Genomic DNA, 25,784 nt, shown 5'->3' with positions numbered 1-25,784 from the left:
GGAAGAGAGAAATGAATGCTTTTAGGACTTCGGAACCCAAACAAAATAAAAGTTATTGAGTCAATTACAAGGTAAATACTGACTAATCCTTGACCTGTGTCTTCTAAGACTGCCTGTGTACTCTGCTTTGTTACCATGACAACATCACTGAGGAAAAAGGGAAGGCGACCTACTTGTTGTTGAAGTACTCTCCATTGCGGTGCACCTGGTTCTCCAGGGTGAAGTTGAAGGTGACGTGCTCCACCTTCTCCTTGATGAAGACCTTTGTGCGGGAGGAGTACTCCTGTTTCTGGAGGTACTTGATCATGTCAGGGAACCACACTGTCAGCCCATAGTAACTGAGGGAGAGAATGGAGATAGATGTAGCAATCGTGATGATATGCTAATGGTAGAATCCACTTCAAAAGGGGATAGGACAGAGGAAGTGTTTACTTGGTGTTAACTCAGACACTCTAATTTCGAGCAACTGGAATTATGTGCCTAGGATTCTGAGAAAACGTTTGATTACTGGCCTGACACTCTAACCCCTCGGCTATCTGTAGTTGATTCTAGTTGATTCTATGCTGATCTGACTTTGGCTGTATATTATTTTCCACTAATGTGATAGCAGCGTTATGACTTTACCTGAAAGACATTGAGAACCACACAGCCATCATCATTAAGGTTGTGCGGCGGTACTCAGGTGAGAAAATAGCAAGGAAGTTGCTCCATACCTGCAAAGAGGTTTTATGCGCAAGCATGCACGCGCATGCGCACACACACACACACACACGCACACACACCAAAAATATCACAAATGATGTCACTCTGCTATGTATGTCTGCATGTATGTCTGTACACTAACTCCCCACATAAGTACACTAACTCCCCACATAAGTACACTAACTCCCCACATAAGTACACTAACTCCCCACATCATCTGGGAATCATAAATAAACAAGAAATAACATTCTCCTATTATTGTATACAGGATCACCAAAAACAGGAAAGATGAATGCAAACTGTCACCATGAAACCCTTTAATTTACAAAAAAGTAAGCACCCCTAGAAAGTTACATACCATACTTGGACAAAAGAATATCTGAGTTAATTCCATCCACATTAATTGATACAACTAACCAAATTGTAACTAATAATACAACAAAAATTTAAATTTGAAACATCACAACATAGTGATTCACGCTTGAGTTCCCAAGACACGTTGGGGAAGGTTTGGTTGAAAATGATTATTTATTAAACTAATTACATTTGCACCCGGAATTTCTCAAAACTTCCTAATTGGCTAATGAAGGCTCGGTTTGAGGATTGGTCCACCAGACCTCCACCATATCCACGGATCTCAGGATGCTCTCCTAAAATTACACTTTGCATCTGGCCCATGTTAGTGATCGTCAGGAATCTCTCCTGTACTGACTTTGATAATGTTGACTCCAATGTGATGTGAAGCCCCAATGAAGGCTTAATGCAAAATATCATGTCTATATCCTACATGACTTCCAGCTATTTCCCTTTTAGGCTAAGCCTGACCAGGACCAAAGGACATGATCTGTGTCAAGTGTGTGCATTTCACAGATACAGGAACCAGATCAAAGGGTTCTGTTAATGAGACCAGCTCTTTCTCTGCTTTCCCATATTGGTTTGGGGTCAGGCTCTGTATAAGCACAGCCTCCTTATCATAATTATGACTGCAGAAGTTAAAGGTTTCCAAACAAGGTGCATTCTGGGCACTGTTCAAAGGGTCGACTGAGGCAGATATTAGTGCGACAGCATTTCAATTTCCTGTGACACACCCAGAGTTCAAGACATAGACTATGAAAAACACTGCCCTAAGATCCCACTTCTCTGTGGGCAAGTCAGTTTCCTTTGGGTAGGCTGCCAAGGGCCACCTTACTTAGGGTGTCCAATATTAATAAATATGAAAATGCATAGGTACTCACTACTGTAAGTCGCACTGGAAAGGTGTATAGACACCCCACCATCAAGGCACAATAAAGACCAGACCTGAATCAAATTGTGAGGACCAAGCTGTGATTTCACCTGGATGTTGGGGCTTACAATGGGCTTGAGACATCACTGGCCTTGAAAGGTATGATTGTATGAGTTTATGCAATTACATAGCAAAATATAACTTCTCTCCCTTCTTCAGGGAAATGGAATTATAGACATCATCAACGCCCAACATTTTGGCTCAGGAATCATCTTAACTACCCCAGGACACCGTTTTCAAATGAAATTAAGTGTGTAAGACACGGCAGAAAGTTTCAGAGCTTTCGGTTGCAATAGCATTGGTCACTGACAATCATTAAAATAGGATAGAATATACACACACTTTGTGTTCTATGTAGAATGTAGCTGTTCATTTAACATGCATTAAAAACATTATTCATGTAAGGTAGGAAAGCAACCATTACACTGGATGATGTTCTTTACAACTGTAATTCAACCTGGTTGACATGGTTATAATATATTGAGGTACACTATGTTACCTGGCCAAACAGGTCAGTCAGCTTCATCCTCCATCTCTGATGCCAGGCAGTGCCTTCTCCCATGTCCACCAGCTCATCCATTTGCTTCACAGTCTTGATGGTAGTCACCTGGGGGTAGTGTCAACACCTCTCATTCATAATGTGTAGCTCAGTGGAACGAGCACTGAGAGAGCATGGAGGTGTATGCATGTACAGTATCTCAGAAAAGTGAGTACACCCCTCACATTTTTGCAAATATTTGATTCATACTTTTCGTGTGACAACACTGAAGAAATGACACTCAGCTACAATGTAAAGTAGTGAGTGTACAGCCTGTATAACAGTGTACATTTGTTGTCCCATCAAAATAACACAACACACAGCCATTATTGTCTAAACCACTGGCAACAAATGTGAGTACACCCCAAATTGGGCCCAAAGTGTCAATATTTTGTGTGGCCACCATTATTTTCCAGCAATGCCTTAACCCTCTTGGGCATGGAGTTCACCAGAGCTTCACAGGTTGCCACTGGAGTCCTCTTCAACTCCTCCATGACGACATCACGGAGCTGGTGGATGTTAGAGACCTTGCGCTCCTCCACCTTCAGTTTGAGGATGCCCCACAGATGCTCAATAGGGTCTAGGTCTGGAGACATGCTTGGCCAGTCCATCACCTTTACCCTCCGCTTCTTTAGCAAGGCAGTGGTCGTCTTGGATGTGTTTTTGGGGTCGTTATCATGTTGCAATACTGCCCTGCGGCCCAGTCTCAGAAGGGAGGGGGTCATGCTCTGCTTATATCACAGTACATGTTGGCATTCATGGTTCCCTCAATGAACTGTAGCTCCCCAGTGCCTGGCAGCACTCATGCAGCCCCAGACCATGACACTCCCACTACCATGCTTGACTGTAGGCAAGACACACTTGTCTTTGGACTTCTCACCTGGTTCCCACCACACACCATCTGAACCAAATGCGTTTATCTTGGTCTCATCAGACCACAGGACATGGTTCCAGTAATCCATGTCCTTAGTCTGCTTGTCTTCAGCAAACGGTTTGCAGGCTTTCTTGGGGATCATCTTTAGAAGAGCTATTCAGACCAATTTGATGCAGTGTGCGGCGTATGGTCTGAGCACTGACAGGCTGACCCCCCACCCCTTCAACCTCTGCAGCAATGCTGGCAGCACTCATATGTCTATTTCCCTAAGACAACATCTGGAAATGACGCTGAGCATGTGCACTAAACTTCTTTGGTCGACCATGGATAGGCCTGTTCTGAGTGGAACCTGTCCTGTTAAACCACTGTATGGTCTTGGCCACCTGAGACCTTGTAACACTAACGAGTCACATGACCCCGGGGAGGGAAAATGGCTAATTGGGCCCAATTTGGACATTTTCACTAAGGGGTGTACTTACTTTTGTTGCCAGCGATTTAGACATTAATGGCTGTGTGTTGAGTTATGTTGAGTTATTTTGAGGGGACAGCAAATTCACACTGTTATACAAGCTGTACAATCACTACTTTACATTGTAGCAAAGTTTCATATCTTCAGGGTTGTCACATGAAAAGATGACTTGACTCCCATTCTAGTAATTCTAAGTCAAAGCTCCACAACTCAAAGCCACCTTCACAAGTCAGAGTTTTTATCATCCAAATGCCATATATCCCGCCTTTTAATTCTCATTTGACATTGTTTCTTTACAGGAGCTAAATACTCACAGGATTTGGGTAAACAAGGTCCTTAATGAAAAAATTTATAATAATACTTTCATTTGAATTGGGTTGATCATGATTTTGAGTGTGCGTGTGTGCGCGTGCATGTGTGTGTGTGTCACTCACAGAGAAGACTCTCTCTGGGTAGCCCTTGGCCCTCATATTGGTATCATGGACTTGCTTCAGTATCATCCAGGCTTCGTCGTGTTTCCCATTCTACAAGAACAACACAGACCCATCATGCTATTTTTACAACTAATCAATGAAACACATCAGCACAACAGGAATGATGGCATTTTAACAAATAAGACTTGATGTGAGGTCAGTTCAAAACAGTCATTTAATGATCATTAGTGGCCCCATTATTTGGTCCTTCCTCTCTTCCAGGGTTTTTTGCATCTTCATGCAACAGCATCGGTTGGATCTCATTCAGTTCTTCTAACAGTCAATTCAAAGTTCCAGACAGAAAATCAGCACACATTTCTTTGTTGTGACTTGGGACTGACCTCCAGGAAGAAACGGGGGCTTTCAGGCATGGTGGTGAGGGCCGAGATGGCTGCCACGGATGGGAAGGCACACACCAGCACAAACACACGCCAGCTGTGGAACTGGTACGCGGATCCCATCTGGAAACTCCAGCCTAGGAGTCAGACAGAGGGAGCAGAGTTTCAGGAACTATGTAACTGCCAGGGCAGTGCCAGAGGCGGAAGATCTGAGAGGACACATAGGACATGTCTGACCATAGTGAGGGATGATGGCCCAGGCCATGGCAGACGCGTAGATCCCACCGATCATCCAGAACATACAGAGCCAGCTGAGGTGCTCTCCCCTCTTCTCCTGGGCTAGGAACTCTGAGTAGTAGGAGAACACTATGGGGATGGAGCCACCGATACTGAAGAGAGGAGAGAGACATAGAGACAAACAGAGAGAGACAGAGAGAGAGAGACAGAAAGAGAGACAGAGACAGACAAAGAGAGACATAGAGAGAGACAGAGAGAGACAGAGAGAGAGAGAGAGAGAGACAGAGAGAGAGAGAGAGAGAGAGGTGGGTAAGGGTCCAGAAAACCAAAATAGGGGGGTGAGAGGGAAAGTGAGGGACAGGTAGAACAGGGCAAACATTGGAAAGAGAGGAAGGAGAAAAATGTGTATTAGGACAGACAGAAAAGGGAAGAAAGGAAAAAGAGAGAAATAAAGTATCTTTGTTGTAAAATGTGACCAAACAGTAACATGACCAACACCAACAACAGAATCACCTACAGACCTCCAGCTTTGGGAGTGTTCACAGTTTCTGTCTGTTTCTGTCTGTTCAGGACGAGTCATAGTGTGACACCCCGTCCTTCCTTACCCCACACCGGAGAGCAGACGGCAGAAAAGAAAGGAGCTGTATCCTTGAACGAAGGAGGAGAAGAACGCAAAGACACTGTTGATGGAGAGAGAGACGAGAAGGGTCTGTCGTCGTCCGATCCGGTCGGCCAGGCCACCCCACACGAAGGCACCCACCATCATCCCCAGGTAGACAATGAGACCTGACACAGGGAGAAGGTGAGGGAGCACATGGATGAGGGAGAGACGGGAAATCAGTCATTCATATGTTTCAAGTGGAGGATATGGGTCAACACACTCTTCAGCATTTAATTTAGTTTTCCACAGAGGTTCAAAGAATCTTTCACCCAGAAAAAAGGTAGACATCAAATATATACCTTTTGTACCAGCAAATGTTCATAAACAATGTTCTGTCATTTAAATATTATATATCAGCTGCCATATCTAGCCAGTGTCTCAGATTATGCTGTTCCAGGACCAACTGTAATATTTACTCACCTAAAGGATTATTAGGAACACCATAGTAATACTGTGTTTGACCCCCTTTTGCCTTCAGAACTGCCTTAATTCTACGTGGCATTGATTCAACAAGGTGCTGAAAGCATTCTTTAGAAATGTTGGCCCATATTGATAGGATAGCATCTTGCAGTTGATAGAGATTTGTGGGATGCGCATCCAGGGTACGAAGCTCCCGTTCCACCACATCCCAAAGATGCTCTATTGGGTTGAGATCTGGTGACTGTGGGGGCCATTTCAGTACAGTGAACTCATTGTCATGTTCAAGAAACCAATTTGAAATTATTCGAGCTTTGTGACATGGTGCATTATCCTGCTGGAAGTAGCCATCAGAGGATGGGTACATGGTGGTCATAAAGGGATGGACATGGTCAGAAACAATGCTCAGGTAGGCCGTGGCATTTAAACAATGTCCAATTGGCCTAAAGTGTGCCAAGAAAACATCCCCCACACCATTACACCACCGCCTGCACAGTGGTAACAAGGCATGATGGATCCATGTTCTCATTCTGTTTACGCCAAATTCTGACTCAACCATCTGAATGTCTCAACAGAAATCGAGACTCATCAGACCAGGCAACATTCTTCCAGTCTTCAACTGTCCAATGTTGGTGAGCTCGTGCAAATTGTAGCCTCTTTTTCGTAGTGGAGATGACTGCCGCATACTGAATGTTTTTCCCTTTTCACACCATTCTTTGTAAACCCTAGAAATGGTTGTGCGTGAAAATCCCAGTAACTGAGCAGATTGTGAAATACTCAGACCGGCCCGCCTGGCACCAACAACCACGCCACGCTCAAAATTGCTAAAATCCCCTTTCTTTCCCATTCTGACATTCAGTTTGGAGTTCAGGATATTGTCTTGACCAGAACCACACCCCTAAATGCATTGAAGCAACTGCCATGTGATTGGTTGATTAGATAATTGCATTAATGAGAAATTGAACAGGTGTTCCTAATAATCCTTTAGGTGAGTGTATAAAGCAGTGTTCTACAATCTATTTGATGACCTACTGTAATATTAAAAGCAGTGTTCTATAATCTATTTGCTGACCTACTGTAATATTATAAAGCAGTGTTCTATAATCTATTTGCTGACCTACTGTAATATTATGAAGCAGTGTTCTATAATCTATTTGCTGACCTACTGTACTATTATAAAGCAGTGTTCTACAATCTATTTGCTGACCTTCTGTAATGTTATAAAGCAGTGTTCTATTATCTATGTGTTGACCTACTGTAATGTTATAAAGCAGTGTTCTAAAATCTATTTGCTGACCTACTGTAATATCATAAAGCAGTGTTCTATAATCTATTTGCTGACCTACTGTAATATTATAAAGCACTGTTCTATAATCTATTTGCTGACCTACTGTAATATTATAAAGCAGTGTTCTATTATCTATGTGTTGACCTACTGTAATATTATGAAGCATTGTTATATTATTTATGTGCTGACCTACTGTAATATTATAAAGCAGTGTTCTATTATCTATGTGCTGAACTACTGTAATATTATGAAGCAGTGTTCTATAATCTATTTGCTGACCTACTGTACTATTATAAAGCAGTGTTCTACAATCTATTTGCTGACCTTCTGTAATGTTATAAAGCAGTGTTCTATTATCTATGTGCTGACCTTCTGTAATAGTATAAAGCAGTGTTCTATTATCGATGTGGTGACCTACTGTAATATTATAAAGCAGTGTTTTATTATCTATGTGTTGACCTACTGTAATATTATAAAGCAGTGTTCTGTAATCGATGTGGTGACCTACTGTAATATTATACAGCAGTGTTTTATTATCTATGTGTTGACCTACTGTAATATTATAAAGCAGTGTTCTATTATATATGTGCTGGGCTACTGTAATATTATATAGCAGTGTTTTATTATATATGTGCTAACCTACTGTAATATTATAAAGCAGTGTTTTATTATTGATGTGGTGACCTACCGTAATGTTATAAAGCAGTGTTCTATTATCTATGTGCTGACCTACTGTATTATTATAAACCAGTGTTCTATTATCTATGTGCTGACCTACTGTAATATTATGAAGCAGTGATATATTATCTGTGTTGACATACTGTATTATTAGAAAGCAATGTTCTATTATCTATGTGCTAACCTCCTGTAATATTATGAAGCATTGTTATATTATTTATGTGCTGACCTACTGTAATATTATAAAGCACTGTTCTATAATCTATTTGCTGACCTACTGTAATATTATAAAGCACTGTTCTATAATCTATTTGCTGACCTACTGTAATATTATAAAGCAGTGTTCTATTATCTATGTGTTGACCTACTGTAATATTATGAAGCATTGTTATATTATTTATGTGCTGACCTACTGTAATATTATAAAGCAGTGTTCTATTATCTATGTGCTGAACTACTGTAATATTATGAAGCAGTGTTCTATAATCTATTTGCTGACCTACTGTACTATTATAAAGCAGTGTTCTACAATCTATTTGCTGACCTTCTGTAATGTTATAAAGCAGTGTTCTATTATCTATGTGCTGACCTTCTGTAATAGTATAAAGCAGTGTTCTATTATCGATGTGGTGACCTACTGTAATATTATAAAGCAGTGTTTTATTATCTATGTGTTGACCTACTGTAATATTATAAAGCAGTGTTCTGTAATCGATGTGGTGACCTACTGTAATATTATACAGCAGTGTTTTATTATCTATGTGTTGACCTACTGTAATATTATAAAGCAGTGTTCTATTATATATGTGCTGGGCTACTGTAATATTATATAGCAGTGTTTTATTATATATGTGCTAACCTACTGTAATATTATAAAGCAGTGTTTTATTATTGATGTGGTGACCTACCGTAATGTTATAAAGCAGTGTTCTATTATCTATGTGCTGACCTACTGTATTATTATAAACCAGTGTTCTATTATCTATGTGCTGACCTACTGTAATATTATGAAGCAGTGATATATTATCTGTGTTGACATACTGTATTATTAGAAAGCAATGTTCTATTATCTATGTGCTAACCTCCTGTAATATTATGAAGCATTGTTATATTATTTATGTGCTGACCTACTGTAATATTATAAAGCACTGTTCTATAATCTATTTGCTGACCTACTGTAATATTATAAAGCAGTGTTCTATTATCTATGTGTTGACCTACTGTAATATTATGAAGCATTGTTATATTATTTATGTGCTGACCTACTGTAATATTATAAAGCAGTGTTCTATTATCTATGTGCTGAACTACTGTAATATTATGAAGCAGTGTTCTATAATCTATTTGCTGACCTACTGTACTATTATAAAGCAGTGTTCTACAATCTATTTGCTGACCTTCTGTAATGTTATAAAGCAGTGTTCTATTATCTATGTGCTGACCTTCTGTAATAGTATAAAGCAGTGTTCTATTATCGATGTGGTGACCTACTGTAATATTATAAAGCAGTGTTTTATTATCTATGTGTTGACCTACTGTAATATTATAAAGCAGTGTTCTGTAATCGATGTGGTGACCTACTGTAATATTATACAGCAGTGTTTTATTATCTATGTGTTGACCTACTGTAATATTATAAAGCAGTGTTCTATTATATATGTGCTGGGCTACTGTAATATTATATAGCAGTGTTTTATTATATATGTGCTAACCTACTGTAATATTATAAAGCAGTGTTTTATTATTGATGTGGTGACCTACCGTAATGTTATAAAGCAGTGTTCTATTATCTATGTGCTGACCTACTGTATTATTATAAACCAGTGTTCTATTATCTATGTGCTGACCTACTGTAATATTATGAAGCAGTGATATATTATCTGTGTTGACATACTGTATTATTAGAAAGCAATGTTCTATTATCTATGTGCTAACCTCCTGTAATATTATGAAGCATTGTTATATTATTTATGTGCTGACCTACTGTAATATTATAAAGCAGTGTTCTATTATCTATGTGCTGACCTACTGTATTATTATAAAGCAGTGTTCTATTATCTATGTGCTGACCTACTGTAATATTATGAAGCAGTGATATATTATCTATGTGCTGACATACTGTATTTTTAGAAAGCAGTGTTTTATTATCTATGTGCTGACCTACTGTAATATTATGAAGCAGTGATATATTATCTATTTGCTGACATACTGTATTAATAGAAAGCAATGTTCTATTATCTATGTGCTAACCTCCTGTAATATTATAAAGCAGTGTTCTATTATCTATGTGCTGACCTCCTGTAATATTATAAAGCAGTGTTCTATTATCTATGTGCTGACCTACTGTATGATTATAAACCAGTGTTCTATTATCTATGTGCTGACCTACTGTAATATTATGAAGAAGTGATATATTATCTATGTGTTGACATACTGTATTATTAGAAAGCAATGTTCTATTATCTATGTGCTAACCTCCTGTAATATTATAAAGCAGTTTTCTATTATCTATGTGCTGACCTCCTGTAATATTATAAAGCAGTGTTCTATTATCTATGTGCTGACCTACTGTAATATTATGAAGCAGTGATGTATTATCTATGTGCTAACCTACTGTAATATTATAAAGCAGTGTTTGATTATCTATGTGCTGACCTACAGTAATATTATAAAGCAGTGTTCTATTATCTATGTGTTGACCTACTGTAATATTATGAAGCATTGTTATATTATTTATGTGCTGACCTACTGTAATATCATAAAGCAGTGTTCTATTATCTATGTGCTGACCTACTGTATTATTATAAAGCAGTGTTCTATTATCTATGTGCTGACCTACTGTAATATTATGAAGCAGTGATATATTATCTATGTGCTGACATACTGTAACTTTAGAAAGCAGTGTTTTATTATCTATGTGCTGACCTACTGTAATATTATGAAGCAGTGATATATTATCTATTTGCTGACATACTGTATTATTAGAAAGCAATGTTCTATTATCTATGTGCTAACCTCCTGTAATATTATAAAGCAGTGTTCTATTATCTATGTGCTGACCTCCTGTAATATTATAAAGCAGTGTTCTATTATCTATGTGCTGACCTACTGTAATATTATGAAGCAGTGTTCTATTATCTATGTGCTGACCTTCTGTAATAGTATAAAGCAGTGTTCTATTATCGATGTGGTGACCTACTGTAATATTATAAAGCAGTGTTTTATTATCTATGTGTTGACCTACTGTAATATTATAAAGCAGTGTTCTGTCATCGATGTGGTGACCTACTGTAATATTATAAAGCAGTGTTCTATTATATATGTGCTAACCTACTGTAATATTATAAAGCAGTGTTCTATTATCTATGTGCTGACCTACTGTATTATTATAAAGAAGTGTTCTATTATTTATGTGCTGACCTACTGTAATATTATAAAGCAGTGTCCTATCATGTGCTGACCTACTGTCATATTATAGTGTTGTATAATATATGTGCTGACCTACTGTAATATTATAAAGCAGTGTTGTATAATCTATGTGCTGACCTACTGTAATATTATAAAGCAGTGTTGTATAATCTATGTGCTGACCTACTGTAATATTATAAAGCAGTGTTGTATAATCTATGTGCTGACCTACTGTAATATTATAAAGCAGTGTTGTATTATCTATGTGCTAACGTACAGAAAGTTCACATTTACATTCATTCTTCAAAATATTCTAAAATATTTAAATAAACCAGAGTGCAATAACAGTGATTTATAATCTCAATAATCTTTAGTTTCTAGTTTAAATCAGTAGCAGTGAAATAACCACGCCCATTTGCGGTATTACACATTTCTTTTTCTTCAAACATGGTTTCTCTTGTTGCTATATGTTCATTTCCTCCTGAGAAAAACAGTAACAAATGCCTGGGATGGACATTGATTTGCCAATCGCGGATTTCAGCTTTAACAAGCAACAAAGTGGTTGACAATGTAACCATCGCCACCATCATTAGTCTTAGTGGGTGTGATTCATACCCAAACACACTTGCCAGGTGGGCAGATCAGAACAGCCAGACACACACACTATCTCATTCCCTTTTCCTTTCTCTCTGCCTCCCTCGATCTCTGTCAACCCCATTGACTTCCTGTCAGTACCACTGACACTTGCTAAACACCAAATGAAACAAGATAGTGGGGTGACCACCCTGACTAAAATAGGAAAGTGTTCGGTACATTCTGGCTGTCTGACAGCGCATTATCCAATCCTGTTTATTGTCTCCTCCCTCTGTGAGAGCTTCTCTGCTGCTTATTGAGGCTAATTGATTATTGTGTAACTAAAGCAGAGGAAGATAAAAACTGTTTTAATGTATCCTGGTTCAGGGGTTACTAGATATAATGTCATTGTGAACAATTTCTGAGGTGAACAAATTGAGGATGCATAGCATTCGTACGGGCTGTAGTGTACATGAGGATGATGGATGGCAGCCATTTTCCTCCAGGATGCTTAGTTGTTCACCACACAATGGCTATGAGGGGGAAAGCACCCAATCTCATTGAAACACTAGCACAGCCGCACCATTGCTAAGTGGCACAACCAGTGTTTATAACCCACCACGGGTCCCCTGACACAGATAAGGCAACAAGCCCATAATGGGTTTAAGGGATCTGTAATATCAGCTGTGCAAATCCATCACGGAGGCTGGGAAGCGAACCAGAGTGTCAGTATGGTATTGTACTGGTGTTGTACCACGGCTGACAGCCGCACTACGATGCCGTCTGTGACTCAGAGAGCAGTGAGAGGTCAGGTGTTCCACCACTTTAAGTTGAGGACACCACAGAGGTCAGAGTCTTAGAGGAGGCAACATTCTCCGTCTTGCTAGCACTGTTCACAACAGTGTCTGTGTGTGTGTGTGTGTGTGTGTGTGTGTGTGGGCCCAACAGCCCCCTGTGGCCGACGGCGGTGTGGAGAGGCAGCTGTCAGCACTGTCACTTCTCCCCCACCTTAACAATGGGCCTGAGCGGCAGGAGGGAGCTGGCGATGATGACTGAGCTTGATAGTCATCGCCGCAATGCAGTAGCACTGGCAGCCAGTGGCCTGGGTGGATGGGGCTCTTCTCTCCGTCTCCTCTCCAGCCTATTGGATCTGGGAGCTGTACTGCACACTGTATCGGCCCTGGTTTTTACCAGGAGTCAGCAGGCCTTTGTCATGGGGCTCGGGGACAAAAGTATTGCCATTCAGGACACAGACTGGATATCTGTGGTCAAGTTATCCAAAAACATTATCTCAGCCACTGCCAGCAGCAACTCCTTTATCTACTGTATAAATGTAGTGAAGATATCCACCAACATTACCTCAGACACCTCAATAACTCCTATAACTCTATCTGTAGTCAGGTTAATTACTAACATTATCTCATCCACCGTCAGTAACAACTCCTAAATCTCTATCTGTAGTAGGTTAATTACCAGCATTATCTCATCCACCGTCAGTAACAACTCCTAAATCTCTATCTGTAGTAGGTTAATTACCAACATTATCTCATCCACCGTCAGTAACAACTCCTATATCTCTATCTGTAGTCAGGTTAATTACCAACATTATCTCATCCACCGTCAGTAACAACTCCTATATCTCTATCTGTAGTCAGGGTAATTACCAACATTATCTCATCCACCGTCAGTAACAACTCCTATAACTCTATCTGTAGTAGGTTAATTACCAACATTATCTCATCCACCGACAGTAACAACTCCTAAATCTCTATCTGTAGTAGGTTAATTACCAACATTATCTCATCCACCGTCAGTAACAACTCCTATATCTCCATCTGTAGTAGGTTAATTACTAACATTATCTCATCCACCGTCAGTAACAACTCCTAAATCTCTATCTGTAGTAGGTTAATTACCAACATTACCTCATCCACCGTCAGTAACAACTCCTAAATCTCTATCTGTAGTAGGTTGATTACCAACATTATCTCATCCACCGTCAGTAACAACTCCTATATCTCTATCTGTAGTCAGGTTAATTACCAACATTATCTCATCCACCGTCAGTAACAACTCCTATATCTCTATCTGTAGTCAGGGTAATTACCAACATTATCTCATCCACCGTCAGTAACAACTCCTATAACTCTATCTGTAGTAGGTTAATTACCAACATTATCTCATCCACCGTCAGTAACAACTCCTAAATCTCTATCTGTAGTAGGTTAATTACCAACATTATCTCATCCACCATCAGTAACAACTCCTATATCTCTATCTGTAGTAGGTTAATTACTAACATTATCTCATCCACCGTCAGTAACAACTCCTAAATCTCTATCTGTAGTAGGTTAATTACCAACATTACCTCATCCACCGTCAGTAACAAATCCTATATCTCTATCTGTAGTCAGGTTAATTACCAACATTATCTCATCCACCATCAGTAACAACTCCTATAACTCTATCTGTAGTCAGGTTAATCACCAACATTATCTCTGCCACCGCCAGTAACAACTCCTATATCTCTATCTGTAGTCAGGTTAATTACCAACATTATCTCATCCACCGTCAGTAACAACTCCTATAACTCTATCTGTAGTCAGGTTAATTACCAACATTATCTCTGCCACCGTCAGTAACAACTCCTATATCTCTATTTGTAGTCAGGTTAATTACCAACATTATCTCATCCACCGTCAGTAACAACTCCTATATCTCTATCTGTAGTCAGGTTAATTACCAACATTATCTCAGCCACCGACAGTAACAACTCCTATATCTCTATCTGTAGTCAGGTTAATTACCAACATTATCTCAGCCACCGACAGCAGCACAAGACATGTGATGTAGCACTTAAAAACATGGCTAATGTTTATTTTACATTACTGCATAATTCAGTGAATGTATTGTAACTGTATAGTGCCAACTTGCGTACAGGGGTGGTTTGTATCATGTGTATTTGATGTACTGTACCCAAGAGGCCGTTGGCAACAGTAAGCTGAAAGGGAGACTCCCATGAGAGGACGTTAAGAAGAACAGAGCGAGGTAGAGGCTGAGGTAGAGGGAGGGCTACTTCTCTTTACCTCTACCCATCTCTACCTCTCTTTAGAGGTAGAGGAGATAGGGGTGGAGACAGAGGTAAAGGTAGTGGTGGTGAGGTCGGATGAGAGAGGAAGAAGGAACCTCCAGACAGCTGAGCTACACACCAAAAGAGAAAAATGACGGGGGAGGGGAGGATGAGAGAGATGAGAGGTGGGCCACAGTCGACCAGTGGCAGCACTGTGCCCGAGCTCACTGAGGCTCCAGGGCTGTGGGATGGTTTGTTTGTGTGTGTCTGTGACAGAGGAAGAGAGGGAGGAGGGAAAGGGGAGGGAGGAGGGCAAGGGGAGGGAGGAGGGTAAGGGGGGGAGGAGGGCAAGGGGAGGGAGGAGGGAAAGGGGAGGGAGGAGGGAAAGGGGAGGGAGGAGGGCAAGGGGAGGGAGGAGGGAAAGGGGAGGGAGGAGGGAAAGGGGAGGGAGGAGGGAAAGGGGAGGGAGGAGGGAAAGGGGAGGGAGGAGGGAAAGGGGAGGGAGGAGGGCAAGGGGAGGGAGGAGGGTACGGGGGGGAGGAGGGTAAGGGGGCCCTATTAATAGCCATTTCCCCTTTCTGCGAGAGAGCACTGAGCTTTCTGCGAGAGCCAGGGGCAGAGGATCCATCACTGAGTGAAGAGCAAGGCGGCCAGTTGATTTTACCTCAGGCAAAATGCTACTACTCTCCCATCTCAAAAACTGCCCTCTGACGAAAATAGAAGCGCATTTGAACACCAGCTTCTGGATGTCCATAGAAATAACACTAATGTTGCCCCTAAAAATACTGAACACATCTTTTAGCTAACAATGGTACAGTAATTGACTAATACACTAATAACATTGCTAACATGCTGTCTTCATGGAAAATACCAATGCATGGCCAAAGTTTCTGCTGAGAGAAACAGGCACAGCTCAGCTCTGATGTCACAGTCTGTCCCTTTTACATCTCTCTCTCCCTTCTATCCATCTCTCCCTTCAATCCATCCTTCCTTCATTCCATCTCTCCTTCCTTCCATCCCTCCTTCCATCTCTCCTTCCTTCCTTCCATCTCTCCTTCCTTCCATCTCTCCTTCCATCCATCCCTCCTTCCTTCCATCCTTCCTTCATTCCATCTCTCCTTCCTTCCATCCCTCCTTCCTTCCATCTCTCCTTCCTTCCATCTCTCCTTCCTTCCATCCCTCCTTCCTTCATTCCATCTCTCCTTCCTTCCATCTCTCCTTCCTTCCTTCCTTCCATCCCTCCTTCCTTCCATCCTTCCTTCCTTCCATCTCTCCTTCCTTCCTTCCATCCCTCCTTCCTTCCATCCCTCCTTCCTTCCATCCCTCCTTCCTTCCATCCCTCCTTCCTTCCCTCTCTCCTTCCTTCCATCTCTCCTTCCTTCCATCCCTCCTTCCTTCCTTCCATCTCTCCTTCCTTCCATCCCTCCTTCCTTCCATCTCTCCTTCCTTCCATCCTTCCTTCCATCCTTCCATCCTTCCTTCCATCTCTCCTTCCTTCCATCTCTCATTCCTTCCATCTCTCCTTCCCTCCCTCCCTCCATCCCTCCTTCCTTCCATCCTTCCTTCCATCCATCCTTCCATCCTTCCTTCCATCCTTCCTTCCTTCCTTCCTTCCTTCCATCTCTCCACCTTTCCACTGTTACTCTAAGCAGTTTATTTTGTGTTACCATCTAAAGGCCAAGGAAACAGCGGGAGAGAAATGTTCTCTACCCCCTTGGGGCAAGCAGCCAAGGTAGGCCTAAAAAACACGGCACAACACACAATGGAAGACCAAAGATGGCAATAGTAATGATCCCAAGGTTTTGGCTGCTCACCTTGAAAACATCCAAGGTAAAGCCTAAAGGCAACATGTCATTTCAATCTAGTCTTACCATTCAACTAGACCCAGTGGTATCAAGAGAAAGGACTCTTGATATTGTCACTAGAAGTTAATTGTGCGGTACAAGTGGTATCTGTTCAACAGTGAACTATTACAAAATTATCCTCAGCAGTTCTCCAGTAATATCTTGTGGGAGACGGCAGAGACATATTCTCCATGTCAGTCATAAGTTATACAGATACATGTGACAACGCATGTTTCCTGTACCAACAAAAATCCCATTCCCATACCTGTGCTGCAGACCCAGCCAACAAGATTCCCAAAGCCACTTTTAGCTCTGTCTGCTCCCGATGAGCGCGTCCATCCACCAGTGAAACACGCGTCACTACGGCTGGAGTCCGCCTTTCATCCGTTCGATATCTGTTCAATACCCCCCATCCCACCTCAGCCCTCCTCCTGATCACAACATGTCCCCGTGGCCATTTATGTTCCAATCACCTAAAGCAGTGTACCTCCACCCTGTTCCAGAGAGCAGAGAGATCTAAAACACGCAGGGCAGGAGAGCGTCCAGGAGGAGGGTGGTGAAACACTGACCTAGAGTCTCAACATATACATCACCTCTTTTCCTCAATAATAAGGCTTACTGCTGCTGTGTGAGTGAAGCAGGTGTGAATATACTGTGGGCCATTACCGCCCATACACACAGACACACACACACACATACACACACACACACACAAGCTGTGTTGTTCTGCCAGAGCACTTGAGAATATGGAGACAGGCTCCCTGACAACAGTAACAGTGCTCTCTCCTGACCTCAGTGTCAGGCTGGGTGGACACTAGGACCCAGGGGCAGCGTGGCAGCACACATTAGAGGCACTCCAGCATGAGTCAGGCCGGTTGTGTAACGGGGAGAGACCAAGGGCCTGTCCCCCTACTGTCCCCCTCCCTCCCCCTCAGAGACCCAGTCAGAGACACACATACTGTACAAGACCACAAGTGCCCACACACAGACACAGAAACAGCAGAGAGAGAGAGACACACACAAACACACACACACACACAGACTGACCTCCTAGAGCACATGGGGGTGTGTGGCTGCTGGGAATCCATAGCTAGATCCATTACACACACTTGAGTTGTCATATAACATACAGAACTAGAAAAGTTACATCCAAATGTATGGATGTCAAATGGGTCATTTCTATGTTAGTGTCATGTGGGATGTATAGATATATTCCATCAGCCACAGCACCTGAAAACAGAGCCAATGTGACAGATTGACTTGGCAGGACTGGAGAATATACACAATCAGCCATAACATTATGACCACTGACAGGTGAAGTGAATAACACTGATACACCAATCAGCCATAACACTATGACCACTGACAGGTGAAGTGAATAACACTGATAATCTCATTATCATGGCACCGGTCAGTGGGTGGGATATATTAGTCAGTAAGTTAACATTCTGTCCTCAAAGTTTACCTCTTTCTATCTGTGAATTTTGTAACGCATGTAGACATGCAGGCAGAAAAATTCTAACACTGACATTGAGATGGAGTGATAAGACTAAAAAGTGAAAAAGACCAAATGGACCAGGAATTCAGAGAAGCAACAATATAGAGCAGCGGGAATAGAGAGCATGCTATATACAGTGGGAATATTATATAGCATGCAGGCCATTTGAACCATCTTACCCAACATGCCCTTGCTTTCTTCGGACAGACACATATCCTTCTCTGCGCTAGGCAGCACAAAGCCCACCACAAAGATCTCCACGCCGTCCGCCATCAGAGCCAGCCCCAGCACGAAGTACAGCGTCCACTGGAACTTTCCGTGGCCACACTCCTGTAGGATGGTTTCGTACTGCTGTGCCAGCTCCTCCTGGTCCTTCCTTCTCTCTGCCTCAAACTGGGCCAGGTCCCGGAACTGTGCCTGTTGGGCCATCCCGTCCACGGGACCCATTTTACCAGACTCTGCTCCGGGGATACCCTGGTACTCGCCCTCGTAGATCTCATCCTCTTCGTCGTGACCTTCTGTGGAGTCACTGTGTCCACCGTCATCGTCGTTGGCTCTGCTGTCGTTGCGGTAGTATCCGTCGCCATCTTGGCTCCGTTGCACAGGGTAATCATCATCATCGTCCTCTTCTTCAAAGCGCTTATACGAGCGTTTGGTGTATTCATCGGCCACTTTGTCCACGCCGCGGCCCACCTTCTTGCCTGCCTGCTTCTTCACTACCTTGGCGATATCTTTGGCACCACGAATGAAATCCTGCCGTCCGTCTCGACCATAGTCGTCATCCATTTTGGCTCTGTAGATGAGGCTGGCTGCTGCTGGGAATGGGAGATATCACAAGTGGATCAAGAGCATGGAGTTCCACTGTCTGGTATTCAGCACCACAGGACTCTATCAGCTGCAGCCAGAAGACTTTCCTCCAAATACAGACCTGGGGATGAAAGAAGGAAAAGTGCTTTTAGGGAACCTTACATTTTTAAAACCACTATAACACAACATTTTCAGCTTTCAAATATAAACTGTGGTGTTTCCATACTGTTGCAATTACAGCAGGATGTCACATGTCTATAATACAGCAAAAAGGCAGAGTCAAAAAACAATAATCATCAGTCCAAAACAAAAATGAGCTTTCATGTTTTTGGTTGAAGCCCAACTCATCTAACCCAATGTAATGGCCTAAGTAAGTGTGGACATGACAGCTTTAAGTAACTAACGACAGAAAAACTACTGTTCTAATTCAATTGCCTGCATTGATTTCACAGTAGTTATCTCATATAGCTCTTTCCTAGCTTCTGCACAGTCCACAGCATGGCTCTCGGCATTAATCAAACCTTCAAGGGAACTTAATAGCGAAAGCAACAACCATGGATCTGGAACTATCTGTGCTGACAACCCCATTAGAAGCTCATCACAATTGCTCACAGGAAGTCTACAAATAAACATAATTTCCTGTCGGGCAATATGTCTTACAGCTACATCACTTCAGATATTCTCTGGCAGTGTTTAGTGAAATAATGCATGGAAATAATACTTTCTTGCAGATTTTTGGTGTTTAATTTAGTGTGTCTAGCTCATTTCCTTTCTTTTGTTTTCCTTTTCACCTGTCTCTGCCCTCCCCTATTACCCATCTAGTTTCCAGTCACCTCCCTTTCTCCTCTTCTCCTAGTCATCTCTCCCTCTGCTCCTCCCCATCTCTGGTTCTCTTCCTCTTCCCCCTGGCTTCTCTCTGTTATTTGTGGCTACGGATAATTGGTTTTCAGCATTGCTCTGTTCTCTCTGTTGTGTATTCCTATCAGCAACGCTAACCCGGCTGGTCTGGGATATTTAACCCCCCAGTGTCTGCCCTCCTGCTACAGTCCCAGAGATAACAGGCAGGTCTGACATCCACCCGGGGGAACAAAGTCGTCTAAATCTGTCGGCCGAGAGCCCTGCTTTTTTTCCCTGCATCTCCACCACACAAAAGCCTGGCTTATTTCCTTCACAAAGATACACAACAGTCAAACATGCAGTCTGATTGTCAGATTAGTATAAATAAATCCAAAATGCGCACACTTAATTAAAATCCTTGCATAATGTGGGCTATTGAGTTTTCAAATACAAACATGATTGTTTAAACAAACCGAATAGAAACAGTTGATTGGGGGTTTTCAGAAGTCGACTGTTTTCTGTTGCTGTGAGAACAATACAGATCCAAAGTGATGGGGCACAGGAGAGCCGTGTGGAGCTTGGTTTGCCTAGTGCTGTGACGCCCAGATGACCAACTGCATGACAGAACAGACTGAACCATTCATACGACCGTCCAGATACACTCCCCATCCCAGCATGGTAACAGCGGCTGACTTTTAATCCGTTAACACTGTACAGTCAAACACTAGGAGACGTTCGACGTAAGAGGTACTCTGGTCCTGGGACATGGTATAATCCGTGTCTAAATGGCACACGCATAATTACCAAGGCAACTGTGTAACAGCCAGCTAATGTGATACAAGAGGCATCAGATGTGACAGAAACTAGAGGAGAAAGGCTGCAGGGTTGAGGAGAGACGCTCCCTCAGGGGGTCTGGCACCTCAGACGTCATGCTGGCCCATATCCCCGAGGACTGCTAGGAACACTCCCTTTCCAAGAGACGTTCATTTAAACGGACTGAAACTGATCCGCAGAAACAGTAGCGTCGTTGTCCGTTTGTCACACCTCTGCTTGCCACCAAGGTATTGAGTAGTAATGTGCAGCAACGTCCGCCGTTTCTTTGCTTTGCATTATGGTTCCAGCATTATGGGTTTTACATTCCTGTTTCAACTAAGATTGCCAGCTTTGATTTGAAGATCAATTTCTGATCCTCAGTGGTTTAACCGTTAAGATAATGCAGCAATTTTTGTACATTTAAGTTCAGTATTTCAAAACAAATTGCAGTATTTCAGTATTTCATTCCCACATTTCTAGCACACAGTGACTACATCTAGATACTGTATACATAAATCACCAGCGACCGTGACACTGACACACGGTCAACAACACTGCTAATAGCACAAAACTAGCATTTGTGGGAGTGCATTGAATTTTAGGTTCATACAATCCTCTGTACATATCTTGTCGTCATCTCATTCGCTGCTGGGCAAATATAGGTCAGTATATTGCACGTGCATTTTCCTCATTCACTTCCCGCTGTGCATTTTGTGGCACCAGAATGCTGCATAAAAGCCAGCTCTCCATGAAGACGGCAGTCAGGGAGATGACCCACACCGGTCCTTCCCATCCCTACCTCTGACTCAGAGCTGCTATAGCCCTGGCTCGGGAATCCTCTGGTCACTGCATTCAAACCACGGTCCGTCCTACCCCATCATCCAGGGAAGAGAAAGCGAGAGAATGAAAAACACAGCCACAACAGTCTTTCGATAATGTAAAGCCAAGAGGCTGAAATAGTTGAAAAACAGAAAGGGAAGAATCTGAAAGTGAAATAAATAACGATAAGTAGAAATCTACATGACCAGTGGCTGTTGAATGAGAGCAGCGCCTCAGTATGAATAAATCATGAGGCTTGCAGTAAGGTTTCCCATGAAGGGGATGACCTTGTGCTTGGCTTTCGTACACAGACAGTGAGGAAGTAGAGAGCTGGAAGCTCAATAATAGTTATTTATGCCGACTGCATGCCAGAGGCATTTATAAGAAAACTACATTTACTCACGGAATACCCTGGGACCAACATATCAATGGAAAATAACACGGGTGGGCACGTGCACAGGTAAGGCTCAACCTGTGCAGAGCACATGACACTTTGCTATCTAGTGCCCTTTCCATTTGACATGTGCCCGGTCGCCCTGGCGACATACGTCGTGCACACCGACCGGTCCGTTATCCGCACATCACTCACTCTGATGGGCATGTGTCATCCGTCTTTTTACCGCGTCACTCTCTCCAACACATCGTCCGTCCGTGTACAGCACATGCCCCTCGGAAGGCCTGTGCACGGTACTGAACATGGGAGATGGGAGATGAGAAGGGAATCCTATTAAATCAGCGACGATATTCTCCCATCCAAGCATGAAAATGACATAATACAACACAGACTAATAAATGACCAGTTAGTAGATCTTAATTTGACCGATTTGGTCGTAGAAGTAAATTAATCCTACAGCAGAAAGACAATAATTTGTGATTCCTCTGTAGGCTTTAGCTGAGGTGTGTAAACTAAGAGATGAGGAGAAGAACGGCAGGTTTTAGTTGCAGTACAGGAACGCCATGTAAAAACATCGGTGTCCTCGGAGCCTGGTGGGAGTTTTGCCTGACATCATCATTAGTGTAACTAAATGAACGGCTCCTTTTCCCAATGCGATCAGTTTCCAACATTCACCAAAAAGAAACACCTAAAAAGAACCATCTGTTAGTGATGAACCATCACTGGAAAAAAACAATTCCCCATCAGAAAAGTATGTTACTGCAAATATGCAGATGTTTGCATTTTAAATTGAATGAAAAACCATTCATTTCTCAGAACTGTTGAGTCACGACGACGCTTACCATAACATAACAACACATTTATGCAACAACGTATGGCTTAATATAGCCTACAACAGAGAGACATTTGATAAGATAACAGGGTAATTAGTTAGGCTATTCCAAAATAAAGCACATCTTGTACTAGCTCTGGCAACTTTAATTAACTATATATTGATAATAAATTAAGTGTCAGAGAGCAGACAAACAAAAACTGTTGTTTGCCAAAGATGAAATAATTAATTATGTAATCTTATATCCTTCTAGTGAGCTGACAGAATGACAAGGGGAAAGTTGATCTCCTCTATCCACCACACACTATAGGAGTAGCACCAACTGGCTTACAACAAACGAGAGAAAAAACTAACTGGAAACTACCAGATCCCTGAGGCTAAGATAACGCTGTGCTAAAGGAAAAAAGTAATTTGCTTGTCTTACAGATGAACTCCAGGATGTTAGGCACAACAGATTTATAACATAATACATTGGTTTTGTAACATGTTGCAGGTTGTAACGAATCATATTAAATGGGAAAATGAACAGCGTAATACACAAAAAGAGAGTTTTGGCATGTGAGCACAACTTTCAAAACTGCTGGCTGAAAATATGGAAAACCCCTGGAGCGCATGTATAGCAGGTCCTGCCAAGCTAAAGTAAAGGTAGCATTTTTCAGTTACATAAGTGCTAATGCTAACAAATCTGTAACTCAAATATATACTGGAAGATAATATAACCGACATAAGCCCATCTTTATGTCATGCTGGATAAGCGTACTGTAAGAAGACATCAGTAAAGTTTACATCGTAGTTCATGGGTCATTGGTTTTGTTACTCTGATTAGTTAGAGATGATCCAATTACTTTTTGTACAGCACTCTTGATTCTAACATCACCACAAATGTTTTCCAAAGAACAGTTTCAGTCTCCACAGAAGCAAACAGAGCTCCACAGGATTTCAGTTTGAATTGTCAGGCAATGGCTGGGTGTCCTCCAATCTTATTTGTTAAAGAGTACAGAAACGATGCATACCTTTTGGTGTAGTTTAATACGTTAAGCTTTATTGATTTTTGCACACAATGTGGAGGGAATAGGTTTAGGTTTTAGTCAACTCAAACTGACTCCTCTGTTTGCAGTTGATTTGAATGCAAATTGCCATTCCCTTTGCTAAGAACAAGTCAAGAGCCCATTAGAAAATGGCAGCAGTCAATTAGGGAGCCCATCAGTAAAATCTACTTTCTACAACATCTTCAGGCAGAAAAAAAATCCAACAAAAAAATCTGAAATACCCACAATTGTGCTTCATAAAGACACTGGCAAGCTAGGTTAGGTATGAAATATGCATATAAATCAGTAATTGGGCAGTTTGGGATTTACCAAAGACATTAAAGTGATAAGGGAGTGACATTTTAATCAGCAGCAACTCCATAAACATTTAGGGTGAGACAGGGCTGCTAAGAAGAGGTCAGCCAGTAACAGAGTTAGAAGATGGATGACAGTCGGACTAAACCACTAATGAGATAGATGGTGCACCCTGTAGACAGCAGGGCTCGACTCCCTCACTTAAATCAAATCCCACTGACTCATCTGTGCTTCGATGAAACCCCACAGGTACTGTACGTGGTTACATAAATATACACTAGTAGCACTGTTTTTCTGAAAGAATAAGTCAAAAATCTATGCTTTGACCGTCCAGTGCAGTAGTATCCCAAGTGCTTGGATGACCAAGCCAATGAGATGTCTTGATCTACGCATTTTATCTGACAGGGTACAGGCATTTGTATAGTGTTGGAAAATGAATCTCAGACAGAAACACAGAGAGCCCATCACCACAATACAGCAGAGACAGATTGTTCTATTGTTCGTCTTCTGAGGGAAGACCGGTTATGAATGTACAAAACCTGCTAGGTTGTACTGGGAGAATCAACTGGTGAGGGACTGTCAGTAAGCCAACCACTGGCTGCCAAAAATCTGCAGAACATATAAAAATTCTGAAATAATTTCTGTCCATAACTGAAAAGATGTTAAAGACATTCATGCCGCATCTTATTAGCAGCTTCTGGATTTCAACACCGATGACTCAGTTTGGTATTTTATTTATAACTCATCCGCTCATTACACATATACACTCTTCAGAACACCTCCATTTTGGACCTCTGCCACCTCACCTGAATGCAGACGTCTGTAATTTGTTTCCTGTGTGGCTGGGGGTGAGCCACTGCTGTCACTCCGGGTTAAATCACATTTAGCAACGGCCTTCATAAAAGGAACCATGTTTGTCTTAATGATTAAACACTAAACCTATAGGCTGTTGCTTCCACAGCTTAGCTCTTCACAATACTGAGCAAACAGCACCAACTGCACACTGTAGGACAGGCCTTTACCCATGATGACCCTTCAGACGATAGACGTTGTTATGATTTGATGAGAAATGTCCTTAGTTACAACCCAAAACAGAGCTGGTTAAAAATCCAATAGGCAGGTAAGTACATATCAACTCTTTGATGTCAGAGGTTGCATAATAGAAGAGTAAATGTAAACCTAACCACCATGGAGCAAAATAAAATTATTCATTACATTTTCCCCCCTCCCAAATGAATGAGGTCCAATTTGTGACTATGGTCTTACCTCACATGTCCTCCAAAGTATATATTAAAAATATGTGTGTGCTTCCATTTGGTGAAGGTTAGGAACCTCTGATTCAGGACAGAAAACAATTGTTTTTTTTTTTTTATATATGGGCAAACTAAGTTATTAAATTACACAATGACGTCTGTAATTGGCAATCAGAATTGTAGCATCAACAAGCAAATTGTTATTGGTTTGAACCATAAGACTTCATAAGGTGTTCTGTGAATCACTTAGAACATAATCACAGTTTTTACAATAGTTCCCAGGGAATGTAATTCTTGAGATATACGGCAGTAGTGAAGCCATGTCTCGCCTGT

General features: G+C 41.7%; 1 protein-coding gene across 2 annotated transcripts in view; it reads right to left on the bottom strand.

Annotated features, from left to right (window-relative positions):
- Window positions 1–25,784, bottom strand: part of sv2a (synaptic vesicle glycoprotein 2A) — a 43,457-nt gene that overhangs the window by 6,864 nt on the left and 10,809 nt on the right. For both annotated transcript variants that reach the window (XM_013131764.3, XM_013131765.3), the window contains exons 2-9: window positions 18,533–19,281; window positions 5,522–5,702; window positions 4,917–5,068; window positions 4,683–4,816; window positions 4,303–4,392; window positions 2,487–2,594; window positions 625–713; window positions 174–338 (exon numbers count right to left, since the gene is read on the bottom strand). In XM_013131764.3, the coding sequence (XP_012987218.1) occupies window positions 174–338; window positions 625–713; window positions 2,487–2,594; window positions 4,303–4,392; window positions 4,683–4,816; window positions 4,917–5,068; window positions 5,522–5,702; window positions 18,533–19,139 (1,526 nt within the window). In that variant the 5' untranslated portion in view covers window positions 19,140–19,281. The remainder of the gene's footprint in view (window positions 1–173; window positions 339–624; window positions 714–2,486; window positions 2,595–4,302; window positions 4,393–4,682; window positions 4,817–4,916; window positions 5,069–5,521; window positions 5,703–18,532; window positions 19,282–25,784) is intronic.

The sequence above is a fragment of the Esox lucius genome, chromosome 20 (assembly GCF_011004845.1).
Source record: "Esox lucius isolate fEsoLuc1 chromosome 20, fEsoLuc1.pri, whole genome shotgun sequence".
In the NCBI taxonomy this organism is placed as follows: domain Eukaryota; kingdom Metazoa; phylum Chordata; class Actinopteri; order Esociformes; family Esocidae; genus Esox; species Esox lucius.
Note: the sequence above shows the minus strand (reverse complement) of the source record. Positions and strands in the feature narration are given on the sequence as shown.